The sequence below is a fragment of the Strix aluco genome, chromosome 7 (genome assembly GCF_031877795.1).
Source record: "Strix aluco isolate bStrAlu1 chromosome 7, bStrAlu1.hap1, whole genome shotgun sequence".
Classification (NCBI taxonomy): Eukaryota; Metazoa; Chordata; class Aves; order Strigiformes; family Strigidae; genus Strix; species Strix aluco.
In genome coordinates, this window is record NC_133937.1 from 38,885,557 (window position 1) to 38,905,507 (window position 19,951).

At 39.2% G+C, this 19,951-nt stretch overlaps 1 protein-coding gene across 4 annotated transcripts in view; it reads left to right on the forward strand.

Annotated features, from left to right (window-relative positions):
* DOCK1 (dedicator of cytokinesis 1) overlaps positions 1-19,951 on the forward strand; it is a 312,269-nt gene that overhangs the window by 219,943 nt on the left and 72,375 nt on the right. For all 4 annotated transcript variants that reach the window (XM_074831522.1, XM_074831523.1, XM_074831524.1 and 1 more), the window contains 4 exons: positions 5,723-5,801; positions 6,471-6,571; positions 9,700-9,758; positions 15,902-16,050. In XM_074831522.1, coding sequence (XP_074687623.1) covers positions 5,723-5,801; positions 6,471-6,571; positions 9,700-9,758; positions 15,902-16,050 — 388 coding nt within the window. The remainder of the gene's footprint in view (positions 1-5,722; positions 5,802-6,470; positions 6,572-9,699; positions 9,759-15,901; positions 16,051-19,951) is intronic.

Below are 19,951 nucleotides of genomic sequence, written 5' to 3' on the forward strand. Positions count from 1 at the left end.
TCATTAGGGAAGTCATTGGCTCATTCTTTCGTTCTTCTTTTCTGATGTTCACTTAAAGAAAAATACTGGTGAGTACATTTGTAGCTTCTATTGTCTCATATTTTCCAGAGTATTTTGCATAAGAGCTTATAGTGTAAGTCCAAATCCCCGTGTGCTAGAGCTAACAAAATAATGTACAAAATGGAATCTACTGTAAGAATGTTTCTACTTTTGGAATATCTCTCTCTAGATTATTTCTTCAGAACAATCTCTTGCAGAGGCAGTTTGATTTGTGTGTGTGCGTTACCTGATGGGAGGTGCGCTGCAGCATCATGCGGCTTCCAGCTTTCCTCAGCTCCTTTAGCTTTTGCAAATACTTTCCAATGATGTGAGAAGCTGAAAGAAAGAAAATGGGGCATAGAATATTTTTAAACATGAGTGAGCAAGCAAATCAGGACACTTGACTAATTATAAGAGAGAATGGAGGAAGAAAACTGACTGTACCTGAGAAAGAGAAAAAAAAATGAGTTGTTTGGCACAGTGACTGCTTTTACACTTATAAATTGAATCCCTTTGTCCCTTCTTCATTTATTATTGCCAGTTGAAGTCTAGATTTGATATGTATGAACAGCCTCGTGAATTCACTGAGGTTGTTTATAGGAAAAAAAGAGCCTCTCTGTAAAGGTAAAATTAAAGAATCGAACTATTATTTTTTGTTATTTTTTGTAGTACTTGGTGGAACAATCTCTAAGCGTGCATCCACAAACCAATTAACCACCTATGCAGCTATTGGAAGTGATTAATAATCAATAACAGTAAAAATACCCAGAACTCAGTACTTGCAATTGAACTTAGTTCCTGGCTTGAATCAGCAGCATATTAATTGATTTATTGACTCTGATTGAGAGTCATAAATGGGGAGAAATTACTGAAGAAATTAGTACTAATCTGCCCTTTTGTCCCAGGCAGGACAGGGTGAATGACACCCAACCACATCACAGGTGTTTGCTCAACCTGGTGGGTTTTTTTGGTTTAGTGGGTTTTTTTGAGAATTTCTGCTCTTGATGGCCCGTCCTTAGCATCACAGAGTATTTCCTAATGTCTAACCTGTGCCATGGTGTTCTCTATCTCCTGTCCTCTTTCTTCCCTCAGCTGAGCTCTCTGCCATATTTTTGTGTCACTTGAAGCGTGGTGACTTCAGCTGAACAATATTCCACCCGAGGCCTTGCCAAGTAGATAAGAAGAAATATTTTGTGTCTCTCAGTGGAGGACCCTTATCCCAACACAAGCCAGACCGAGCATTTTGCAGCACGATGGCACTTTGATGCTCAGCTGCTTTGCTGCCCACCATCTAACACACTTTTGCAGCCTTCCGCTGTGTGTTTGTGCAATTCGTTATTCCTTCTGGCTTATGGAGAAGTGATAAAGGTGTCTTATCAGGAAATACATGAACAGGGATGAAATACTAAGAAATCCAGGTGACGGTGTGAGACCTCACTGTGATGGAAGCTGGCTAAGCACAGAGTAAGAGGACAGTCCCTACCTCAAAGGACCTAACTACAACAGAGGAGACCACAGAAAGCTGCTGATGCGTTTGGGAGCCATCCCCAGCACCACTCATCCCATCCCCAGGGGCTCAGCACACATAAACCTCATCTGTCCAGGATGTTAATTTTGTTATTTGGTTGATCCTTAATGCCTCTTAGCAACAGTCATTCTTCCTTCCACATATCCTGAAGTTACTTCCTTCTGTAATCATAGTCCTTCTATTCCAGTCACATCATAGGAAATGTTAATTTCCTTCTTTTAATTGGGTTGATAAAGTCTTTTGTCTAACAAATCTTTTCCAGTATGTTAGCATTAGATTTTGTTGCTGTGTGTGTGACATTCTCAGTATTGCAGCAGAGTGATTGTGATCGGTTCCAGTCTCTGAACTTCTCTCTTTTTCAAGGTTTAACTTTTGTGAGTCTTCCTGACACGGACAATGTATTCTTTTGTTAATCGAAACTGAACTTGAAAAACACTTCTTTTTATGCACATGCAACTGGAAGCTAATCTTCATTATTAATTATAGCAAGATAAGGTATGCCACTGCGGATTGATGTTCTCCATCTGAGCACGGGAGATTTTTTTTGATTACTTGTCTGTTGGCCCAGTGATGTGCGAGTACACCTTTCATCCTCGCGTGTGTTAGCAGCAGCCAGCTTATTCTTCATACAGAACTGATGCATTTGGTTTAATTCTGCCTATTCTGAAGAACCACATTTCCCTCGATTTTTTCTGTTACTTCAACTTTGACAGTGAAGTTACTGAAAATTGTCAGTACCTGCTTTGGAGGAAGAAGAGGATTAAACTAACACCTGGAATGATTCATAAAATTTTTCTGCTTCCTCTTCTGAATTTTATTTGGGCATAAACCTGAACTGGTTTCACATTCATGAGTTGCAGCAAACTTCACAGGTGAAAACACACCATTTTGCAGATTATAGCCAAGAATTCACCAAGCAAAATTTTCTTTATATCCAAATGATCTCTTCAGGGTAGTAATCCTTCTGTCTGATTTACCATACGATTGAGTGTCATACCAAAATGGTGAAGCAATGCCAAGCTAACCATCTTACTTTTGCCGTGCAGCCCTGTGTCTGTTGTTATTTCTTCTGATTCTTTTTCACCGAATTGCAGCCTGTTCACAGTGTGGTGGTTGAATTCTCCAGGTAGAAATACTTACCTTTTTTCTCAGGTGACACCTCTCCTTGCTCTTGTGTGGGTCTGTAAGAGATTACGAGGCAGTGAGAAGTACATGGAGTGGTAGTCAGTGATCTCAGCCTGATAGAAAACTACATTTATCTAAATCCAGCCTTTCCTTGTTGGGCCCTGTAACAATAAGCTTTACACCAAGGTGAAGGAGGAGTACTGTGATGAAATCTTTCTACTCTTGTTGTACCAGTATGCTATGCAACTTGCTACTTCTTATTGCCAATATTTTAATATATATTCTTAAAATTAACTTCATCAGATAAAAATCATCATAATTTTGGTCTTTCCTCTTGGCACTGGAGGTACTAGATGATACTAGAAAGCTCTGTGAGTTTAGCCGTGACAGGGTCACCCTAGTGACTTTGGTTGTACCAGGAGGTCGTAGTACTTAAATCAGTTGCTGATTAATCCACTTCATAACTTCCCTTTTCCTCAGTTAGATCTGAATTATTCAGGATGGATCTTACTGTACTGTGCCAGTCATGTTTCACTTTGCAGTACCAGGATCTGGAATAGTTCTATTTTGACTGCCCCCCGTGTTGTAGTAAAGGGACTGTCAATATTTCCAGCAATCCTTTCAGCACTGGTCAAAACAGGCATAAAATCCTCATTGACTTACATTTGGTTTGCAACTGAAGATAGACTGTTGTAGTAAAAATATGGTTCTGTTGACTTTCACTGGGACAAGAACTGGGCTTTTTTTGCTGCCGTATGTTAGGAAGTGTTTTATCCAGTAACAGAAGGATTGAGTGTATCATCAAATTAAGTCAAAGTTAAAATGGAGTTTGAATAATTAAAAAATCAACACTTAAATCTCTGCAGTTCTTCTTTTGATGTTCTTCTGCTGTAGGAAGTTGGGAGGAGTACCCACCTTCCTAAAGCACCCTGACTGCAGGGGTAGCACATGGGCTATGAGAGGGTGGTGGTGGTTAATTACAACTACAGACCAACACATGTGCTGCGCTGTGGTCCTCCTGCAGTCGCAATGTACAGTACATTCTGCGTTATTTGTTCTTTATTGGTTTTCACTAGAATTGATACAGGGGAAAAACGAGAGTTACAATTTAAAGAAAAATAATGGTATATAAAGTAATGAGATTGTTCCAAACCTTAATTAGATGGAGCAGATTGAATACATTACAGTAATGTCTTAAGGCAACATAATTAAATTGTAGGCATAATCCTCCCTCTATTGAAACCGATTTTATCTTCATAAGGCAAGGAGCATTAGATGGCCCTTCCTACTATGTTAAATTACTAATTCTTCTCAGAAGACTTACGAATCTCATAGTATTACCAGACTTTAAAACCACAAAACAAAACGAGGTATAAGTCTACATATCAAACTGTTGATAGTCTGATTACATGGATAACTTCAGTTTCAATCTTAGTATGTGCTACAGCTCAGTAATTGAATCATAGATCTAAAATACATATATATCTGCAGTGTTTTATTGTGTATGCTGAATTCTTCTCATTTATAAGATCTCATAATGAAGTTGTTTCCAACCACATACACTGACAAAGATACTGGTGAATAATGCGCAGAAGTGCTGTTCCTGAAATGCATCTCTGCATATGCTGGATGCCTATGACACCTTAGCCATAAAGATTAGTACGGTAAAACGTATGGATGTATGTATGCCTACATATATGTATGTCTTCAATTTTTTAATATATTTGTTTATATTTTATATATTCTTTCATCTTTTAAATTTTCCTCGTGTTTTCTTTCATAAATTTGATTTTTATTTTCACATTTGGATACTTTCCTTCTCCTCCATTGCACTGCTGGGGGTAGTGATCTGACTTTATACTACAGATACATCCCAGTGGCATCAAAATTTTTGCCTTTCTTTTTTAATTTAGTATATGTAAATAATCTCAGCATCCTGATGCCCTTGTGTTATCCGGAGGCTTCATTTCTCTTGGGTTACCAAACATTTAACTATTTTTTTTTTTTTTTTCAGGAGAGATCACTAGGTGATCTCTTCACTTGGTGAATTCAGTAAAAGATCTGTCTAACTGCCTCTACTGGTTTGTTTTAAATAATTCAGATGTTTGTCAGCCTGTAGAAAGATTAACTTTGTTATTTGCATTCGACAGTGAACTCTCTTTTTCAAGATTGCTATTGGGGGCGGGAAGAGTACTACGTGTCATGAGTAGTCTTTATCTTTCAGGTACTTTCGGGAGACATAAATCTCTACCACAGTCTGCTTAGAAGACAAGCTCATTTGTCTGAGCATTAGCTGACAGTTTCATAGCATAAATATAAAGTTTTCAGGAGGAATATAATGTTTATTTTGAAACTGGAGATTAGGCTACCAAAGAATAATATGTTTACTTTTCAGCACCATGAATATGTAGTGACCTACTTATACTATACCATTTGGTTTTATTTTTAAAGCTTGTCAAGCAAACTCCTCTTGCAATTTAAGAAGCATCCTTTTCGAAAAGCAGTAAACTACACCGGGTACTAAATTAGCATTTTAGAAGTAGAACAGTGAATAACGTTTTGAAGATTGTCCTTCAACAGCATTTTTATGTGTTATTGTACCATAAGTAAAATAGTGTTTGCCTCGTGTTTCAAAACATGTTTTGCTTGACCTGCAAGTTAAAATACAGCCAATTGCAGGTCTGGGTTGGATACAACACTACAATGCTGTAACTTTAAAAAAATATATATTGTTTTCTGGTAAACTGAATTTTTAAATTACTTATTGATTATCATATGATATTTTAAAGACAAGTGATTTTATCCAAACATTCCTTCTGTTTCTGCATATGCTAATTTACTTGATTGATTCTCAGAACATCTGCATATAATTCTGTGTACTTAACAGCAGTGAGATCACACTGCTTTTCATGTAACAGCTACAAATTTCACTTTCCAGACAGAGTCAGATTTTTGTCTAATTGGGATGCCAAATGTACAAAGGTACCACAGAAGAGTGTGTAATTATGTAATTTTCTCTTGATCTTTCAGAGTCTTCCTGCGAGCAATTAATCAGTATGCAGATATGCTAAACAAAAAATTTCTTGATCAAGCCAACTTTGAGTTACAGGTAAGAAAAAAAACATCAGTGTCTTGGGGACTGATGTTAATGTTGTAATAACTTTCTGCCCCAAACACATTAATTCTGGTGTATGTGTGTGTCATCGTAACCCCCAGGTGACCAGTTAGCCCAGTTAAGTCATTTCACGCTCAGTAGGTATGTACGATCCATTCGTGTCCTGGGGGTCTTGTCCTAGAAGAGCACCAAGTCTTACCCAGAGCAGCGTAGAAAACTCCTCCTTTCCTCCAGGCACAGCAAACAGGGGTGTCCTCCCCCTTTCTGCAGAAGATGCTTTAGCAGAATTATTGCCTCAAACGTGGAGCCCGGGACGCAGCATCTGATTGTCCTGCTGATGAGAAACGTGCCGGTTTACGTCACTTTTTCAGGATCCTTTTTTTTTTTTTTCCGTATTTACGTGTTCACATCTAATTTTACTTGGCTCATCAAAACACAATCGACTAGGATTTGTAGAGGGGAAGTGTTTCATGGAAACGTAAACACATTGAAGAGATGTAAACTAAGAATATGTCAAGAAACACCGTATCTGTGGTGTCTGTTATTTTCTCCTTTAAATATTTATGTGCATAATTTAGATACTTCTAAGTTGTTTTGTAGGTGTGCAGAAAAACATTTCAGAGAATTAATGGTACCTATTCTTGTCATTTTGGGGGCTTTCAGCTTTGGAACAACTACTTCCACCTGGCTGTTGCTTTTCTCACACAAGAATCTTTACAACTGGAGAATTTTTCAAGTGCTAAAAGAGCAAAAATACTTAACAAGTAAGTCCTATTCATCATCTAAATCATGGACAAGAACTTGAGGTCTATTAACATAATTTTAGTTTAATTTCTTAGCTAAATCCATTCAAATTGAGATGCAATCATGGCATAATGAAAGGTTGGTTTTAAAAACATGAATCAAGTATTGCATGTGTTTCTACCCTTGAATCAAGATCTAAATTACATGATTCATTACTGATGAAGACAGTATTTTATACTGCAGGATGTTCATAAAGTCAAGACTTTTCAGAAGTATTAACATATTATAAAACTGAATTTTTAAATCACTTTAGCTTTGTGCTTACTCTAATCTCATTTTACATGCGCTCTTTATTGCTTAATCCCTAATGGCCTTTTAGAGTGAATTTTTGTAACTACAGCCAGTTTCCCTGTGATATCCCTGAAGAATGGGTTTGTATAACCGCAGTCTTGTATGCTTTCCTGGTTAAAAGGGATTACATTGCCTACCTCTGAACAGGGAGCTTGAACTACCCGCTTGCTATTCAGAGTCCCACAGCAAATGAAACCTGTCAAAAGAAAAAAGACTGGAAATAAGACTGGAGCATGAATATTTTATTTAATGTATGTATTTCTCCTAACTTTCACTGGGGTTTCAATGTAGTGGACCTTATCTTTAATTAACTAAACACTGAGCACTGAAAAAAGGCAGGTACGTGTTTTCAAACACAGTGTATGGATTCTCTTTTTGGGTCATAATATTTGCAAAGAGAGCCTGCAAAAGCAGTTTGTTCCCCTAGTCAGTCAGGTCACCACAGTTAATGCACAAAAGTGGGAAGTTTCAAAGCTCAGATTCCCTGAACAAGTATAGCTCAGGCTCCTTGTATGTATAATATATATTATATATCGATATAGAGAAAGAAGATGCAGTTTGTATCACTTCACCTTCTAAATTGAAGCCTTTTTCCATAGTGGTGAGAGAGATCACAGTGAGAACGGGAAGAGTTTATCACTGCTGCAGCAAGATGTGATTTTAAAAGGCTTTTTACTTTAACTGTGTGGGTTGCAGACTTTGACCAGAACAGCCAGGGCTCTATGTCCCATCCCTTCGGGTTTTTTTGGCAGCGAAGTTTTGCCCTTCAAACTCACCCACTCCATCGTGGGTTTTGAGGAGCTTCCTTTGGAAGCTGCGCTTTGCCTGAGCATTGAAACAGAATTTTTAAGCGCTGTATGATCTAATCTACGTACATGTGACCCGTGGGACTTCCTTGATGAAACAGGAATATTTAGAAGTTCAGTGGAAAAGTGATGTCAAGCAGAGCGCAGGCTTTTGTACTTGTGCTATAAATATCATAAATAACTTTATAGTTATACATTTGCAAAAGGAAATCTAGATGGTTTTGTAGAGCTAGGTAAATTTTCTTTCATTAAATTTAGAATTTATGGGACCAATGATGCAAATTCTCTTCTGTAATTAAGAGTGAAAGGGATACTTTTTCAAAAGGCCGAGCGCTCTGTTCAGTTAGCAAGCAGAGGGATCAAAGCCGTGACTGCTGTTGGTGTCCCCTTGCTCTCTCTGGCCGACGTTGGTGTGCACCTATGTGAGCATTTTAGTTCAGCACAGACTCCTGGCCTGAACAAAACAACATCAGCTGAGCTGTAATTGGACTGGAAATTACTGTCAAATACATTTGTGGACTGATATTCCCTCTTTGTGAGGACGGGAACCTTAGACAGAAAAATTCTTCAAGTGATTTTAATATTAAACTGAGCAGTATATCTTGCTGAAGAAATTCAAGAAATCAACAGACATTTCTCACTGCTAACATAACTAGGTTAAGTCATTTGAAGTGGTTACTTAATGAAGTTTGCTAAATTGTAAATCTCTGTTTATAATGATTTTACAAGTTGTTATTTTCAGTTTAATCATGTATTGGAGACAGAAATCAAGACTATAAATTCTTCAAGATGCAATAAATGTATGGTCTGGAAGCACTAACTTTTATTGCTATGTGAAACCGCTACCAGTTCTGTGCCAAAGGGATATAATTAATCAGTTAATTCAATATCACACTCACCCATCTAAGTATATATTTCATTTAAAATGTTAAATATTTAATAATTAAAATTTAATTATTGTAATTTGTAGTTTTTGCTAAATATTGCATTTAAGCATTAGATAATAACAGATTCTTAATGATGCAGAAGAATCTCTTTAATCTGTATTAATGACAGGGTATCTCACTATTATCCCACAAAAATCCCACAAGTTGCCAGATATTACCATTTTGCTCATATTGTTATTTAACATACAAATACTCTGTGTAGCAAATACATTCTTGGAGCTCATTATGGTTCTGATCCTGTCATTAATGAAGGCAGTAGGACGTTTGCCATGGAGAGGGAGTGGAATATAAAAATAACCCCGATGGGAGATGCGAGGTATTGGTGCCACCAACTCTGGAGCCTCTGTCCTGGCCTGGGACCACTGGCTTTTGGTCCAGCCTGGGCAGGACACAAAATTCCGTTGGAACATCGAAACCTTTTCTTTCTGATTTTGCCCATCAAAGTACAAGATGTTCCTTGTTTTATTTTCTAGGACAATGCTATGCAAAGGGAGTGTATAAAAATAAAACACAGCCTTAGGCCGTGAAGCTCTCTATTTGCTTTCTCCGGCCATTACCATTTGAAAAATAGAAAACGCTCACAATTAATCTCTGTAACCACCCATGTGTCCCGAAGGATGGTGAGGTAGTCTGAAAATATGGCAAAGAGAGGTTTTGCACAGGTGAATGTTTGGTGTGTGTTCTCCCTTTGGTAAGTATTGCTGCAGAAATTGAAAATTGGGGTCTTTTGAGGGAGAGCAAGTAACATGAGGTGAGGAAGAGAAGCTGATGGCTGTGTGGCTGAGGCTTTTGGGGTAGCCTGGGCGTGTTAGGCAGCCTCTGCGGCTCAGTCCCTTGTAAAAGGGACATTCGGGAAAGGTCAGCGCTTATGGGCGCATCGCTGAGCTGGTGAGGGGGGCTGTGCAGTGTTATTGCAGTGGTTGCATTTGGAGACCCTGTCATTTCAAATATTTTTGAATACTGATCAGATTTTGAAATGAGATGTTTCTGCTTATTGGTACTATTTATTTTTTTTTTAATGGTGGTTTTGTTTTCTTTTTTAAGGTACGGTGATATGAGAAGGCAGATTGGTTTTGAAATCAGGGATATGTGGTATAATCTGGGTAAGTAGCCTGAGCACCTATTGCTTGATGCTTTCACTCAGTGTTTGTATAAACCAAGTTAGAGATGAAATGAACTTGCTTTCTTTTGAAATAATGGTAGGCTTCCAGAAGGCATATAAAAAGCAGGTGATTTAAGAAATAAAGCCTCCTCTGCATTCTTATTTCACTGTCTGGAAAGATACATAACTCTAGTCAGTGTTTACCTATCTTCTTTTTTTTCATGCTATTCAACCTCACACTACATAAAAAGAGACAGTTATGGTGATACCTGTTGAATGAGGTTTTTTCTCCTTAAAAATACATACATACACACACATATCTATACACATAGATGTATACACGCACATGCCTGTGGATGCAGGAATGGGACTGTAGCAAAATGAACGTGTCCCAGGGTTATCAGTAGCTTAGCCTGGAAATTCTGCTTAAAGTCTGATTTTCAATCTTGTGAAAATTCTGCTTAAAGTCTTGATTTTCAGTCTTGTTTGACTGTGTCAGAGTGACTCAGAAAAGTCAGCAAAGAATGGGAACTTGAACATCCCTGGAGTTCATGGGTAAATTAGGCATATCTGACTATCACAAGTCTGTGCTGTTCTGTGGGTATAATTAACTATATGGGGATTGAATTTCATGGGAAACTGAGTATTTACTGTGACCTGAGTATACTCATCTGCCAGATTTCGTTTTCCTGAGAGCAGAGGCATTTCAGGCTCTTCTGAGTTTTATCAAAAGTTCCTTGAGTTATCAGAAATGAATGCATTTGCCACTTCTATCTCTAGCTGTACTGTTGTTGCTGAAACTTGAAAAAGAATCAGCATATATAAGAGGAGGGAATGCAAGGGTTCATAAGTATTTGATATCCCAGAGTTTGCATCTGCTCTGCTGGAATGATGAGAAAAAGCTTCTGAGAGCAGCTGAGTTCACTTTTTATTAGATGCACCTTTTGTGAATTAAGTGACTGGAGAACAGATTAAAGCGTAGTCCACATCTGATAAGTGACTCGACAGACAGCTAATAAAATCAGCGTCGTGCCTGATGCTGGGTCATCCAGCTCAGGATGCTGGCAGCCTCTTTGTTAGTAATTAGCCAAATCCTGCCCTGTTCCAAGCTTACAGTCCTGTATTCATCTGTTATCTTTACTGATTTCTCTAGCATTTTTGGATTCTTAAACTCCTCCCAGAATTTACTGGACTGAAAGTAGAAAAGTTTGCATATGTAGTTATGCATCTGGCTGTTCTTACCTGAGGTTATTTTGTTCAGGCTGGGGACTGTGGAGTGAATTGTGCTTTTTATTACTGCTGCTGACTCTGGCTGCTTTTGGACAAGTTATTTAGTTGCTCTAGGGTTCAGTTTTTCACTGAAAAATTAACAGGGAGATGATAATTTCCCCTGGAGTTCTGTGATTCGATTAGAACGAGGGGTGGTGTTTTTTCAATATTTCTTTCTGTGCTGTCTTGAAAGCCTTTTATTTTTAACAGGGTTTTTATAAACCGAGATTATCCAGGTAGATGATTTCATGACCTCCTCTAGCTCTAATGTCTGTGATTCTGTAAGCGGCTGCGATCATTAATGCCGAAATCTCACAAGTTGAGGGAGTCAGTAAATTGCTGCTCTTCCCAACAAAAGCTGCAAGAGAAAGGTAAATCGGAGGCAGGACCCCAATCCAAGGCGTCCTTTGTACTTCTCATAATGAGCAGCTTGCTTTGTCTCATCTTCTTTGTAATACAGATAGTCCATGCTGATCATGTTTAACTTCTGGCTCTTCACCAATCTCATGTATGTCACAGCATCAATTAAGAACGAATTCTGATTTACCACTGCAGGGGAATTGATTGGGGGGCACTTGACACTTTTACCTTAGAAGTTACACTACATTAGTCAAATTATTAATGTATATCTTCAGAAACAAAATCAAAAGTGAAAAGCTATAATTCTTGCATATGCTTGAGCATATAATTTTTATGACTATGCCATTGTGCATAAGATATGATGAAACCAAACAACCCTGACTTTTGATTTATGTATTAAAGGGTATGGATAAGCCTCAAAGATTAATATTTTGTCTCATCACTTTTTATTCATAAATACCATGATTAACATATAATGCCTGCTGAGTCAAAAATCCCCAGTCAGGAACAAGACAGTCCTCTAGCTATAATGCACATTTAAGAGTATAATTTATTTTTGGAAATTAAATAGTAGAATACAAATTCTAAAAGTTTTTTCTGTGTTTTTCTGATGCAGTCGTGGCTGCAATATTCATACCTTCTTACCTTTATAAGTAGAGAAAAAAAAAAAAAAGAACATGTATAGCAGACAGCAACACTAGCTGACTGTGTTAACGCACTTTAAATACCCGTAATTTAGGAATAAGATTTTTGTTTTAAACAGGGAAGCACATATGAGAGATTCAGCCTGACAGATTTTCTATTTAAATCCTGGTTGTAGCTGTCCTGTTTGATACTCTGCTAGATTTGATCATGAAGGCTTTAGATTTGAGTGCTGTGATGCAGCAGCAATGAGGATGGCTTCGGGGAGCCTAGTCCCAGTGCGCTGAGCCCCCGCTGCGTTGCCTTTCTGAAAGCTCTGCAAGGCTTTTATTTTCTTGCCTGTACCAAAACAGTGTATATTAGTCTTTGTAGGCTTTTTTTCTTCCACATCACAACCTGAACTTTAAAATAATGTATTATTTTGAGTCACTGTTTTGTTGGAACTGGGGCTCCTTAGACTTCGGTGACACAGTGAGTATCAAAGAAGCATAAAGGAAGCTGTGGCCTTTGTCTTGAAAACATAGGAACTCAAACAACACACGCTTAAAAGCGTTACATGATGCAATTTAGCATATACAAAACACACTTTGACACTAGGTCATGGGTAGCAGTTTTCAGTGGTTAATGGTTTCAACAGTTATATGTTAAAGAAGTTGTAATGACATTTAAAATAATATCCTTGCGGTAAAGCTGGTCCAGGAAAGCCAGCTCAGAAAACATTGCATTTATTGTTGACATCTGAACCAACTGGGGGGAGATGGAAAAGGAAGATTCCTGAAGGTGAAGTGAAATGGTTGCTACTGCTGTCCTCCAGCGAGGTGCTCACTGGCCTGGCCCTTCCCTCCACGTGCTTGACGTCAGAAAAGGTGTCTTGACAGAGACGTTAATGTCGTTGGAGGGAAAGCCAGGGTTAAAAATAGACCTGAACTTTGAGCGTTATATAAATAGAAGTCGTTAGAGATAACACTCTCTGAATTAGTCATGCATATTCAGAGCTGACCTGAGTGAGAGGTGAGGTTGCCAGCAAATTATTCGGTGTTTTTTGTGGCCCAAATTTAAATTAGAAGAACCTGGGAAATGAAAATCACACGTTATCCACTGAAGAAACCACCTTGGGTTTGGATCGCGTAATGAGGTCTGTTCCTGTCGTGTGTGCAGTCTGCAGGAGCACGTCTCATGGCAAGGCAGAAGCCACTGCAACGGAAAGTTTTTTGCATGTTCAAAAGGATTTTTTTTTGTTTTGCATGTGTTTTTTAAAGCAGCTGCACAATTTGGTTTTCAGAAGAGAATCCTCAATTTTCTTCCAGACTTGTCACATTTTGAGTCTCTGCGTGGGAGTTCCCACACTCCCGGGGAAAAAAAAAAAAAAAGGCGAATTCATTGTTGGGTTGTTTATCAGAAAGTGCTGCCTGTGACAGGCATCTGGGATGGATGCTCTGGAGTACCAGAGGAAGATCGTTTCCTTTCGTGTTTTGCTCTCATGCTTTCTTTTGTGTCACATCACCACGCTGGATCACATCATCGGAGCAAACACATGCGTGTGCATCATGACATCGCTGGTGTGCGTCGCCGCATCAGAAGGGCGTCACGCGGGGCTCTCAGCCCTCTCCCTCATCACCCCGGTGGTGGACAAACCCTTTCTCCGTGTTGCTCCTCACGCATGCTTGATGAAGAAAACCAATCAAGATGCCTTAATGTCTTAATTTGCGCTGCCCTGCCTGCGCGGCTCCTGCCCGCCGCAGCTCTGGGTAACCGTGCAGCGGGGCAAGTGCTGGCCACGCCGCCCTGGCAGGTCCTTCCCTGTGGTTTTCTCTGCAGCCAAGCTGCCAAAACTCTGGTGGGAGCCACCCGCGGACCCTCCAGACGGCGTGAAGAGCTAAGCAGGTTTCAAACAGCAGACGAGGGATTTTTTCGCACCACAAAGTGATTTTAATAACTTCTGCGAATAATTCACATGATTCTACTCCCCCCAAGTCCTTCTGGTTTTCATATTCAGGGAAGCTCTCTGTCCTCTGATTTAAAAAGTCTGTTGCTGATTGCCTGCAAGGCAGCGGTGTGTGCGGCATGGCTTTGTGGGTCTGGGGCTGGCTGCCGCCCGCCGGGCCCCGCCAGGTCGGGAGCAAGTCCAGTGGCCACCTTTGGCTCCCCTTCACCTCGGTGGGCACCTTGGGAGGGGATGTCTCCATGCCTTTGTCATCAGATCAGCTCTTCAGCGACTCCCTTTTTGAGCAAGAAATTTATACACCCCCAGAGAAAAGGAGAGGAGATCAATGATTTTTAAAACCTCTTTTGCGAATTCGCCGTTTTTCACGTCTAAAGTTCAAAAGATGTTGGTTACTTTTCTGAGGGAATCCCTGTGCTTCAAGCAATGGAAGAACCCACCGTGACACACAGAAAACTTCGTGACACTGAATTTGTGCCTGACAAATAACTTTTGTCACTATTATTTGTTTTCTGAAATACTGACTCTGACGCTTTTCAGGCATAATACAAGAAAACTGTCACCTGAGAGGCCAAATGTAATAATACTTGTAAGAGAGAAAAGCTTTACACCTCTCACTTGATATTCCTTACCAACCACCAGCATTGCAGCATCATACAAAGTAGTTTTAGTTGAGTATTAATTTGCCCTAATAAGATTGCTAATGCTAATAGGATTCTGAAGTTTGCCAAATCAAGTAACTTAAATTATATCTGCTAAAAAAAAGTAGCGTGTTTTGTTAGTAAAGGATTTCTTCCTGATTACATTTGTTGAGATTTATGTTGGTTCTGGTCAAAAGTGAAACTACTAATTAAAGACTTCCACAGTTACTGCCGTACTGGCGTAGTGCAGTGGAATATAAATGAGTTAAAATCTGTTTCTGTCAGGTGTCACTGGTAGCTGCAGTGTCCTAAAATGGAGGAAGCTGAGGGGTCCTTCGATTAGCTCAGCTCTGAAGAGGTCTGTCTGAACCACAGCGGTGGATGTATAAACACTGTATGAGCCTGACTATACATCCCTTAGCACTGCATTTGTGAGAAACGTCACCAGTTGTGTAGTGAGGTTCAAATGAATCCCACCCCATTGCTGAAAGGGGGATGTGTTTATATTTTTTAAACTTCTGCCATCAGCTCCTCAGCCTGGCGCTCTCCGGTGCTGTGCTACGCTGCTCTACACCAGCATCTTTCCATGGAGTTGTTGAACAGATAATTTGGAGACCGTATAATCTGCATTCTCTACACTCAAGCTAATAATATGAACAGTAACTAGATGTTTTTAACTATTCCAGTATTTATTAGGTACCATGTTCCTGTGAAGGTTTAATTTCTAGTCTGTGTGTGGAGAGCGCAGCAGGGAGGGTTGGGGGAGGTGCGGTTTTCTCTTGGGAAGGTAAATATGAAATAAAGTTTGCCAGTCAGATCAGCTCTCAAAGAAAGAAGACATATTGTCGGCTTGGTAAGATGTAGTTTCATGTCTCGAGGCTAAGTATGCACTCGTGGTGACACTTTGATAGACTGACACAGGGAACATTTTGTACGCTGCGGAAGATACAAAAGTCTAAATAAATTAAAACAAGTGATGTGCCTTTTAGCCTCCTATTCTGCCATCCAGAAGTTGCATTGAAACTTAATATGAGTGTAAATACAGGTTTTTTGTAGAAAATGTGGCAAGTTCCAGTTTGACTACTGATTCAACAACTCTTGGTAGTTTGAGTTTATACCACGTACATCCCCTCCTGTGGTGTAAGTAATAATACGTGTTTCCGTAGTCGAATCTTAAAAAATACTTTCTTATGCTGTATGAGAATTCATTGACACAGCCTCTATAACAGTTACCTTCTACCAAAGCCAGTGGCTGTTTGTTAACTCTGAAATGCATCTTTTCTCTTAAAGGTCAGCATAAAATCAAGTTCATCCCAGAAATGGTGGGACCTATCTTAGAAATGACGCTTATCCCTGAAACTGAACTTCGGAAAGCTACAATCCCAATCTTCTTTGATATGATGCAGTGTGAATTTCATTCGACCAGAAGCTTCCAGATGGTAAGCAGTAAGCTACAGATATTAAAGGTTGTAAGAAAGATTTAATTGCTCTTTGATAAAACATAAGAATTTTTGTCATTTCTTATTTTTCTAAAGAATAATATTACGGATTTGCTTATTTTCTGTAACTCTGGAGTGGCTATAGAGTTTTCATCTGTTGGTTTTAAATTCTTACTGAAGGAAAAATTTGCATGAAGTAAATGAAACCTTCCGTTATGATACAAAAAGAGAGCAAAGACAGATGTTTTAAATTTTCACTGTGACTCAGAAAAGGAGTCTGCTTCTGAGTTAAATTGGACATATAGGAAGCCTGATAATGTGGCAACAGAAACTATAACCTGTGAGAATTTATCATCTCTGGTATCTTATAATTTTGATACTCTTTACTGTTTTATGGATTTTGAAGAGGGAAAAAAAGCTATCCTGTCAGTGTTTCTTCATGCTATACAGGCACTGCAAAATCTAAATACTAATGTAGCATTTTTATTCTGTTATATTTTAACATGCTGAGGGAAGTCCTTGGATAAGCACACACAATCTTATCCTGATAGCATCAACTTTTGAGAGACAAGTGGAGTGGAAGAAAGTTTCCTGACATCATTCATTTGACCTTCTTTCCCTTCAAACTTTGCCTTATGGATTGAGTATAAGACTAGTGAGGCCAGGTAGTGTTATGGTATAAGCCAGTGTAGCTCCTTTACACTTGGAATTTCTGTCAGTTCAGGATATGACCTTGTGAATTTTGCAATAAAGTTTGACGTGTGTTGTTTATTTTTTTCCCTTTATATTTGCAGTTTTCCTTCTTGGATGAAAAATCTAATCCTTTTCCATACTTTTTTGTGAACTGTTGTTCATAACCAGCTCTTAATAAATCTGTAGCCAGAGTAAATGAATATCTGCATGGAGAGACTTAAGCAAAGGAAATGGCATCAGCTTTATTACTTTGATTTGTTTTGTGCTGGATGGTGTGTAGAAAGGTTGTGAACTGTATTTTGGATCCATCCAATTACCACATAATCATTCTTTCTTATGTTTGAGTCTGATGATACTGTAAAGATTGAAATGCTCGCTGGGATGCCATTTAAACAGTTTCCTGTCAGATGCTCTCTTTTGTTGCTTGTCATTTTTTATTTGTACAATTATATGGATCATGAAAAATCCGAGGGTAACTTTATAGCTAAATTTATGGCCCTGTATTTTCTTGACAGAAGGAAAGCAGCTTTTTGTGGAATAGTTGGGTGATTTTAATAAATGAATGTCTTAAATATTTCACACAAATTCTTTTTCGCCTTTTGAGAAGAAAAATGCCTCATGCTTAAGTCAGAGATGTCTTGGATTGTAGGTACTCAACATATATTTCTTATGTCGGTATAGCTTCTTTCTTTATGGACATAGCATTGATATGACAGGTGCAGAGGCAGTAAACCTTTTCTCAGTGCATTTGGAGTGAACGTTACATCTAACAGGGCATAATCAATCTGTCCGTTTACGGTTTTGCAGATAATGTAGTTATACAGTTTGATGAATATCTCAGATTGGTCTTTGGGGAATGAAGATCACAGCTTGTAAAAAGCAGAGAATTATGGAAAAGTCTAGGTTGGATGGGACCTCTGGAAGCAATCTGGTCCAAATTGGGCCGTAGATTGGGTCATCCAGGGCCATCTCAAGCTCGGTATTGAGTATTTCCAGCGAGGAGGTTTCACCACTTCTCTGGGTGACCTATTCCAATTTTAAGACTTTTCTCCCTATATCCAGATGGAATTACCCTGAATCAACTTGTGCCTGTTGCTGCTTGTGTTGTTACTGTTTACCCTTATAAACAGAGTAATTCATCTCCTCTATAACCACTTTTTAGATGTTGAAAGGCTTGAATCTGCCTTTCTCTAGGCTGAATAAACCCAGTTCCTTCAACCATTCTCCAGGTTCTCCAACACTCTGCTCATCTTGGTGGCCTTCCATTAGACCATCCCCAGTTTCTCAGTGTCTTTCTCAAGCTGGGGGAATGAAAGCTGGATTCAGTATTCCTGCTGTAGCCCAACAAATGGAATAATCCTGTCGATCCTCTACCTGTAGTCTTGTTGGTGCAATCAAGGACACATTGTGCCTACATTGAAGGGGCACACTGCTTCTTCATGTTCAGCTGTCCACCAGGTCCTTTCCAGCAGAGCATCTTGTACTGCTGCTTGCAACTATGCCATCCTAGAAGTTTCTCTTCCTTAAATATTGCACTATTTTATGTTGCCTGTCTTTCAGACTAAGTTGTTAAACCACTACCCTTTGAGATCAGCAATTTAGCCACTTTTTCCACCCATTTCATAGTCTGTCTATCCAGTCTATATCTTATCAACTTGTCAACAAGTATGCTTTGTGGGACAGTATCAAACACATTGCTGAGATCAAGACAACCACAGCCCTTCATCCACGGAGCAGAGAGTTTTATTCCAGAAGGCAGTCAGGTTGGTCAGATGTGTTTTACCCTTGGTAAATCCATATTGGCTTTTCCCAGTCACCTACTCACCCTTTGTGTACCTGGAAATAGCTTCCATGAAGCTTTGCTTCATTATTTCCTCAGGGACTGAAGTGGGCCTGCCTGGCCTGTATCTTCCTGGCTCATCTCTTTTGTCTCTTTTGTGCTTAAGTGATAGAAATAGATATAAAGTAATTTAAATATTACCAATACCTAGGCAAGCTTTCATACTTAATGTGTCAGTGTAATGTACTGCATTGTGTCGTCTGTATGCAGCTACCAATTATCATTGTCCAGCATTGCTTTCAAAGAGAACTTCAAAATTGAATGGTTGGCTGCTGCTAAACTAATCTGCCAGAAATCCAATTATCTAACCTTATTAGTCACATCAACAAGGGTTTAGATTGGCTCCACTTCTCCAGCAGATGTATAAACCACATGATTTGTGGGGGAGGAATTTACATTTTTTGCAGAACTTAATGCTGTGAGGGCTTGTGTTATAAACAGCTTTCTCCATGGCGGTTTTAATTTCAGTATGAATTGGTTTGCCTGGTAAAACCAGTAACAGACAGAATGGAGTTTTTTGTTCTTCCAGTTTATATAGCCCTGAGAAAAAACAGAAGATAAGTTCCTCTTGTTTTTACAGAACTAAATTAAAGGCTGACTGAATTAAAAGCTGGAGTTGCCCATTTTTGTCCTCTCCCTCTTAAGGTGCTTTGAAGCCTATATAAGGCTTCAAAGTAGCCTGTACCTCAAAGCATGAATCCAGTACTAAAGTCAGTGTGGGACTGAAGCTTCCCTATAGAAGAAAATGCCTCCTTCTCCTCTTTGCTTTTTTCCCTTTGCCTGTTTCACTAGTGAACCCTCCAGATCAAAGGGAATATGTCAGAGCCACAGGAGCGATGAAAGAGAATTGGTTTGATTGTTCAAGGCCTGGTCAGATGAACATGATGGATCCCGTGGTGACAGCAGGAAAGTTAGTTCATCATGAAACAGTCATTCCGTTGAAATGTGGAATTCAGAGCATAAAAGCCCCTGACCACCTGATTTTGCTGCTCGTTCCTCCCAGTTGTCACTTATTCTAGCTCCATTTCCTATGAGCACTCCTGTTTATTTGCCTACCCAAAACTTCTAACTTACCTTTTCTGGACCAGTGTCATTGCTGATGGAATGTTCTGCTTGTTCTGGGTTGAAGCCATTCATAGAGAGGTGCCAGTGCAGGAACTGGTACAAAACAGAGCGTGGAGGAAGTGGGAGGAGGCAGGGGGAGGTATTAGGTAGCTTTTCCCTATCTCATGGCACTGCACCATAATACGATTTCTTTTAACTGATCTGGTATAATTTAATTAGTAGAAGCAGCTTACTTCAAGAGCCAAAAAAACCTATTAACAAAATAAGGTAAGAGATTGAGTCAGAAGCACTACCCCAGCCTGT